An 8,274-nucleotide genomic window follows, 5' to 3' on the forward strand; every position below is an offset into this window, starting at 1 on the left:
GTCAATAGTTTCGCAGACAACCATTTGATGGGTATTTCGAATTTGCAACACAAATATACGTGCAAATATACGTGTAAAAATATTTTTTATAATGCAGCTAAACCAGTGTTCGACACGAGACTTGAATTAAACTGCGGACAAATCGCGGGTAAAATTCGCGACTCCGCCGACACGACAAGATCGGGGCACTTGGGAAGTCAAACGGACTGACACGGGGATTTTCTTCACCGGCAATAAGAAGTCAATCAACTGTGATTGCAACTTATAATTTTATTTACAACCGATAGCGACATAGACTTGTCCTGATCGGTGACCGGTGGCGCGAGAACTCTTTTTGGATGCTGGAAGCTGACCAGCTTTTATCATCCCTAGCTGCCTATCTACCTAGCCTGGGGGAATTGTGTAGATCTCGCTCAAGATCGGGAATAATAAATTCTTTGGTCTGTAGTACATAGAATTGTGTCGATTGTGGCTATTGTGGAAGCAAATTTGCACCTAGGGTGGAGTATAGCCTGGGGTAAATTATTTCATGCTAACAAATTTTGTTCTTGTGTTCAGTGTTAGAGTGTAAATGAATGTTGTAAATTGTGTGTTCGTTTTATTCTAACTCTATTTATTTCTGAATGTTAAACACACCGGCCACCTTGAACGATTTAAGTTTCAACACTTTCTTCTTCGTTTTCGATGTCACCAGAGTCGCCAGTTGACTCTGTGGAATTCTGGACCTCGTTGACCTGGGGTAGTAGATGTTCGAGCGCTGCAGGATCGACCTCGATGGGGAGAACGCAAAGTTTGGAGATGGCTCGCTTTGTTGTTGACCCGTTGGGCAGCTTGATTGTGGCCACGCGAACCAGACCATCGGAACCAGGATGTACGGCCACCACTCGACCCATTGGCCACTTCAGGATCGGCAGGATACCGTCTTTGAGCAAAACCATTGCTCCGTTGATCAGGTTGCTCGTTTTCGTTGACCACTTGTACCGTTGCTGGAGGGATGTGAGGTACTCGTGGTGCCACCGTTGCCAAAAATGCTGCGTCTGCTGCTGGACTCTTTCCTAGCGGTGTAGGAGGCCTTCTGGAGCGTTCGTTACGTCACGTTCGGGTAGGGCATTCAGGGGGCGACCAGTGATGAAATGCCCGGGGGTGAGCACTCTCATGTCGTTTGGATCGGATGTCAATGGAGTGATTGGCCTCGAATTGAGGCAGGCTTCGACCTGCGCCAGCACGGTGATGAATGCCTCGTAGCTCAGGAACGCATTCCCGATGATACGACGAAGATGGTGTTTCATAATCTTCACGCACGATTCCCAAAGGCCACCAAATGAGGGAGATCGTGGTGGTATAAAGTTGAATCGCACTAGTTGATCGGCAGTTTCGTTGACTACTGCATGACGATGTTCAGTGGATCGAAATAAGTTGCGCAGCTCTCGATCAGCCCCAACGAAGTTTGTGGCATTATCGCAGAAGATGTTTGCTGGTCTGCCACGCCGGCCCACAAATCGGCGGAGACATGCGATGAATGAGGCTGATGTCAGGTCGCTGACCAGCTCCAGGTGAACTGCTTTCGTGGCCATACAGATGAAGACAGCCACATACGATTTAACAGGCGCCGACCGCGGGCTCGGCCTTTTCAGATAAAATGGGCCAGCGAAATCGATCCCAACGTTTTCGAACGCATAAGATTGGGTAACTCGTACAGCAGGTAGTTGGCCCATCTGCTGGGATAATGACCGAGGACGGGCTTTCACGCATGTGACGCATCCATGCACGACGTTGCGGACCAAATTCCGACCACCAAGCGGCCAGAAGCGTTGACGAAGCGTGGCCAGCAGAAATTGAGGGCCACAATGAAGTTGATCACGATGCATGGTTTCGGCGATAAGACGAGACAAATAATGGTTGCGTGGTAGTACGAGAGGATTTTTTGCCTCGGACGAAATGGATGCGTAAGAAAGCCGGCCACCAACACGAATTAAGTCACCACACAGCTTGGGGGCCAGGTAGCGAAGCGGCGATGACGACGGTAGCGGTTTTTCAGAACGCAAGGCAGCAAATTCTTGGCCGAAGGTTTGTTCTTGAACTCGGCGTACAATTGCGAGGAGTGTTTCGTTAAGTTCGTCTACAGTGATAGGCCCAGGGGGTGGTGGTTCAGTAGGATAAGGCAATGATTTTCTAACTTGTCGGCAGTATCGAATTTTGGCGAAAAACCGCCTGCACAGTGCAGCGATTCTCAACAAGTGAGTGAACGACGAAAAATTTTCGATGAGGTCTGTCTCGGACGAATTTGCGATGGACAGAACTAATCCCTTTCTTGCCTCCAAATGCTTCTCTTTGATGTTGTCAAAGCTTTCAGGTGCCTCTGGCCACGGTTGATTCGCCTCTGCTAACCATGGAGGGCCATTCCACCACAACGAGCTGTCGATAAGATCGCCGATGTCAAGACCTCTTGAGATCAAATCAGCGGGATTTTCGGTACCAGGAACGTGATGCCAGGAGCAGTGAGCTGTTAGCTCTTGGATTTCCGCAACTCTATTTCCGACGAACGTCTGCCAAGATGATGGACTAGCAGACAACCAGTGCAGCACAATTGTAGAGTCGGTCCATAAAAAGATGTTGTCCTGCAACCCGATGCTGTCGCACACCATGAGCAACAGGCGAGATAGAAGCAGAGCACCACATAGTTCCAAGCGTGCGATCGATTTCGTATTTACTGGTGCGACACGAGATTTGGCGGCGAGAAGACGTATGGTAACATATCCATCAGGAGCAACAGAACGCAAGTAAACGCAGGCACCGTATGCGTGTTCTGATGCGTCGCTAAAACCATGCATTTGAACGCAAGCTGGGCGGCAGAGCGATTTTACGTGCCTAGGGATGGTGAAGTTTTTCAAACGATGGAATTGGCTTTGATATTCCTCCCACTCTAGCGTGAAATTTTCGGGCAAACGATAATCCCAATCGAAATTCAATTTCCAAAGAGTTTGGATGATTATTTTTGCCTTGACGATTGCTGGACCCAGCAAACCTAGAGGGTCGAAAAAGCTTGCAGTTTGCGAGAGAATGATTCTTTTCGTGTAGAATTTGTGACGAGTAAAGTTTGGCCTTTTGTAAAGAATCGAATCGGTTGCTGGCTCCCACAGCAAACCGAGAGTCTTGATTGGGGATTCGGAATCGAATTCGATAAGCGTTTTTGTTTCTCTGCATTCTTCGGGAACAACATTCAATATTTGTTGCGAGTTCGACGATATTTTCCGCAGATCCATGCCAGCCGACGAAAAAATGCTGAGCAGCTCGGTGCAAATCTTCTTAAGTTGCTCCAGATCATCTTGCCCAGTTAAAAGATCATCCATGTATAGGTCTTTAACCACAACAGGAGCCGCCAGAGGGTATCGAGAACGCTCGTCTTCTGCGAGCTGTTGGAGGACGCGAGTGGCGAGGAAGGGTGCACAGTTCGTACCATACGTAACCGTAAGCAGCTGATACGTTTTGAGCTCCTCACTTTTGCTGCTTCGCCAAAATATTCGCTGCAATGGCTGATCCTCATCATGCACCAGCACCTGACGATACATTTTGGCAATGTCTCCAGTGACGACGTAGGCATGCATTCTGAACCGCAACACGATGCTCAGGAGTGTGTCTTGAATTGTAGGCCCAGCCAGAAGAACGTCGTTGAGCGACAGACCGGAGCAGCTTTTGCAGGAGGCATCGAAGACTGTGCGGATTTTCGTGGTCGAGCTCTCGGGGCGCAGTACAGCATGGTGGGGCAAAAAATAGCGGGGTAAAGATGCATTTTCTTTCGACAATTCTGATGGAGCGATTTGCCTCATATGGCCCAATTCGAGAAACTCATTGATAAAGTCCTCATATTGCTTTCGAAGCGTTGGATTTGCATCCAATTTGCGCTCAAGCGCGAAAAAACGACGCTGCGCATTGAATCGATTGTCGCGCAGACGGGGTAAAAGCTCTTTCTTCATCGGCAGGCGTACAACATATCTCCCATCTGTGTTGCGCGACACATTTTCGACAAAATGTTGCTCACAAAGCTTTTCAGAAGGAGACCAACAAGTTTTGGATCCGCATTCTTCCAGGGCCCAAAATCGATTCACCAGCTGTTCCAGCCGTTGGTTGTGTGTGAGATGACATCTCTGAATTTCGACCTCAGACGAGCGACTAGAGCACCTACCAGAAACTATCCAGCCCAGCACGGTGTTTTGGAGAATGGGTAAATGATCTCCGAGTGTAATTTTGCCATAACGTAAAAGCTGGAAGAAAACGTCCGCACCCAAGAGAGCATCGACAGCAGCAGGCGTACAAAAAGTTGGATCTGCCAGAGTAATCCAACTGGGAATCTCCCAATCTGTAGTCATCAGTGGATGGGCGGGTTGGTCATGAGAGATGGTAGGCAAAACGAGGAACTTAAGCTGCCAACTGAGAGCCGAAACCCGAGACGAAACGATGGATGTTACTGATCTGTTCACCGAAGTGACGTGTTGCCCAACCCCACCAAGCTTAACATGATCTTTCTCAATAGGCAGTTTGAGTTTCTGATAGAACGACTCCGTCATCAAATTAAACTGCGAACAACTATCGAGCAAAACTCGGGCGGTAAACTTTTCTCCTGCACAGTCCTCGATATAAACCAGCGCCGTGGAAAGCAAAACAATATCGGTAGGAAGCTTCGCCGAGTGGGCCGTGAACGCCTGATGTGGGGTCGTTGGGGGCTGAGACGAAGTGGATGCGAGAGAGGCTGGTGTTTCGAATTGGTCCACTGATACGAGAGATGTGCTGGAGGTGGATGCAATTCGACTAGGTGACTGTGTACGGGGAGCAAAAGGTGGATTGGTGGAGGGTTGAGCTCTATGTTGTTGGTTTTCGGATGGGTTAGAATTTTCGGGTTTTTGTTCGATTGGTTGGAGGTGTATGAGGGTATGATGTCGCTTCCTACATTTTCGACAACCATCGGAAGAGCAATCTCTGCAACCATGAGCAGCTGTCTTGAGGCAGTTCAAACACAATCGATGTTGTTTGACGAAATCAAATCGCTGTTTCGGAGAGAGCTTTCGGAATTTAAAGCACTGGTACAAATAGTGGTCACTACCACACTGGAGGCAGCTGCGCCCTGTTGAATAGCTTGGGTGGGAATCTTGAGCGACGTGTAAGGTAGAGAACTTTGGCTGGAGCTTTATTCTTGGTTCTCTATTGCGACTAGGTGCAGGAACGAGAGCTTGCAAAACACGAGCGTGGTTTTGGAGAAAAACTATCATTCAACTATATGGCACGAGCAATATGGTTTTCCCACTCCCTCAAGGTGTTTGGCTCTAATCTATTGCTGAGTTGGAAAACGAGAAGTGAACTCCAGCTGTCTGTGGGCTCACCGAGCTTTTTCAAAATGCTCACATTTCGGTCAAATCGATCAACAAGGTTGAGAAGAGATTCCGCAGACTCACATTTCATGGGTGACGTATCAAAAAGCTCGGCTAAGTGGCACTTTACTAAGATGCGCTTATCGTCGTATCTCGCGATCAATCGTTTCCAGGCCTCAGAGTAATTTTCGTCGCTGATAGGAATTTCGGAAATCAAACCTGAAGCTTCTCCTCGCAGCAAACCTTTTAGGTACTGGAATTTCTCCGACGGGCAAAGTTCATCAGACGAGTGTACAGCAGCATTGAACCGGTCGTGGAATGATCGCCAATCGAGAGGATTACCCGAGAACTCTGGCAATTTAATTTCAGGGAACTTGATGTGATTGATTTGAGGCAAAGGTAAGGGATTAGATTTTTGTGGAACCTGCACTCGTTTTGGCAACAGTTGAGTCAGCTGGGTTTTCAGCTCGTAATATTGTGCTTCAAAATTTTCTAACCGCTCGTTGTAATCGATCTCTGGGCTAGCAGGGGGAAGCAATTGCAGCTGAACTATTTCCTCAACGAAATTGACGTAAAAATGCTCCAACCTCTCCAACCTAATCGACACCTGATCTTTATGACGGCTAGGGTCGAATGCATCGACAAATTTCTTTATTGTGTGGACCGAAAACGAAATATTTTCTGACCTAATCAAATGCTCCCGACGTACAGCACCTTCGGGGTAATCGACATTTGCCATCTCTAATCGCGCAAAAAATGTATTTGTTGTCCAATCTGGACAAAATGGAACGAACCCACCTTTGATTTGAGTGCGATGACTTACGGCCGCGCTTCACGGCGCCAACTCGGGCTTCCAAAAACAGCGAACAGGAACCAGCAGTAAAGCAGCTATCAAACGCCGTCGGCATACAATATCCGAAGGGGCAGAGCAGGAAAACTGCCAGCGGAATTCTTGTTCACTATTTTTCGGCACAGTTAAGCCAGCACTTTTAGCAATTAATTTTGCTTCGATCACTAATTGAGGCAATACCCTCCCAGCACAATGGGGAACACTCAGAGAGTTTTTTATGATTTACAATTTCACAAACAGTTCAGTCTGTTCGTTTTATTTTCACAATTGATCAATATTCGATCCACTTAGGGGTTTTTAATTTTCCCCAAGGTTTTTTTTGTTTTCACAATAGCACAATTTGCCCTAAGGCACCACAACGTTCGTGCAGAACCCGTTTGGCTTCTCAGATGCCCACAATGTCGGAAACTATAGTTCCATTTACTGGTCACAGGCCAGCCGCAAAATGTCAACTTTTGGTCACTTTGGCACTAGCACTTTGGTCCAGATTCATCCGGCTCGAAGGACCATGTTCGACACGAGACTTGAATTAAACTGCGGACAAATCGCGGGTAAAATTCGCGACTCCGCCGACACGACAAGATCGGGGCACTTGGGAAGTCAAACGGACTGACACGGGGATTTTCTTCACCGGCAATAAGAAGTCAATCAACTGTGATTGCAACTTATAATTTTATTTACAACCGATAGCGACATAGACTTGTCCTGATCGGTGACCGGTGGCGCGAGAACTCTTTTTGGATGCTGGAAGCTGACCAGCTTTTATCATCCCTAGCTGCCTATCTACCTAGCCTGGGGGAATTGTGTAGATCTCGCTCAAGATCGGGAATAATAAATTCTTTGGTCTGTAGTACATAGAATTGTGTCGATTGTGGCTATTGTGGAAGCAAATTTGCACCTAGGGTGGAGTATAGCCTGGGGTAAATTATTTCATGCTAACAAATTTTGTTCTTGTGTTCAGTGTTAGAGTGTAAATGAATGTTGTAAATTGTGTGTTCGTTTTATTCTAACTCTATTTATTTCTGAATGTTAAAAAACCAGTATATAAGTACTTATCATTTTGGTGGCCATATAGGTACATTTGCACACATATTCTTGATTTGGGTTGTATTGTCGTAATAAAATCATGCAATGTATTTAAATACGATTAATAATATGCATGGGCCGCACATTGTAGGTGCATATATACGAAAATGAGTTTAAATAACATTCTATACGATATAATATGTAAAATAAAATACGACTTCTGGTTGTCTGGGATATGTTTTAGTTTAGTTTAAATTTAAAATACAGTGATTTTAAATAAGAACTGTTTAAATCGACGTTGACGTTCATATCTCGCTACAGAGTGTCACATTATAACCTTGTCCACGTCGTTTATGCAATTTGTAAAGCCTAAAATGAGTTTTTCAACGAGTTGAAGCGCACCTAGTCGTACCTCTACACGTAACAATCCTCGGAAAATACGTCGATCCAAAACAGGTTGTAGAATCCCAGATTGCAGGTAAGTATGGTGACGTCTTTGGTGGCTAACTTGGTTGCTGTCTTAAACAGGTAAGTACGTTTTTTTAAGCTTTCTCTGGCACAAATCAGCACAGCAACAGGTAAGTATCAAAACACATATATTTCTTAAATTACCGTCAACTGGGGCAACATGCAACAATTTTCAACTTCAATGGCTTCTTAAATCTCAATGCTTACAGATAATCATACCTCTTGTACATCAAAAGTTTTAAGGTCGATGGGGACACCAAATTGACGTAGTCAGAATAAATATTAGTTTTACCAGTTCTTTTTAAATTTACAAAAACATGCAATTCTCACCCTACTGAGAAAAAGGGGTAAGTTGCAACAAAATCTGTCATTAATGAAAAATCAAATGAAAACGTTTGAAAATATATAGTTGTTGATACATTTGTGATGTCATAACGCATAAAGCACCAATTGCAGCAATTTTTGGTTTTGTTCGAATTAAATTTAAATTTTTTTCTGTCAAAAATGTGTTTAAGAAAAATGTGTTGATCTGTTAAAAATACTACAAAATATTCTATCATCTTAAAT

The 8,274-nt window shown here is 45.4% G+C and overlaps 1 protein-coding gene across 1 annotated transcript; it reads right to left on the reverse strand.

The window, feature by feature from the left end:
* Window positions 1-653: 653 nt before the first annotated feature.
* LOC129741821 (uncharacterized) lies at window positions 654-6,102 on the reverse strand. The gene is made up of 3 exons (XM_055733612.1): window positions 5,448-6,102; window positions 1,092-5,119; window positions 654-986 (listed from the first exon to the last, which is right to left on the reverse strand). The coding sequence occupies exons 1-3, from the start codon at window positions 6,100-6,102 to the stop codon at window positions 654-656; spliced, it is 5,016 nt and encodes a 1,671-aa protein (XP_055589587.1).
* Window positions 6,103-8,274: the final 2,172 nt, after the last annotated feature.

Source organism: Uranotaenia lowii, chromosome 2 (genome assembly GCF_029784155.1).
Source record: "Uranotaenia lowii strain MFRU-FL chromosome 2, ASM2978415v1, whole genome shotgun sequence".
Taxonomy (NCBI): Eukaryota; Metazoa; Arthropoda; class Insecta; order Diptera; family Culicidae; genus Uranotaenia; species Uranotaenia lowii.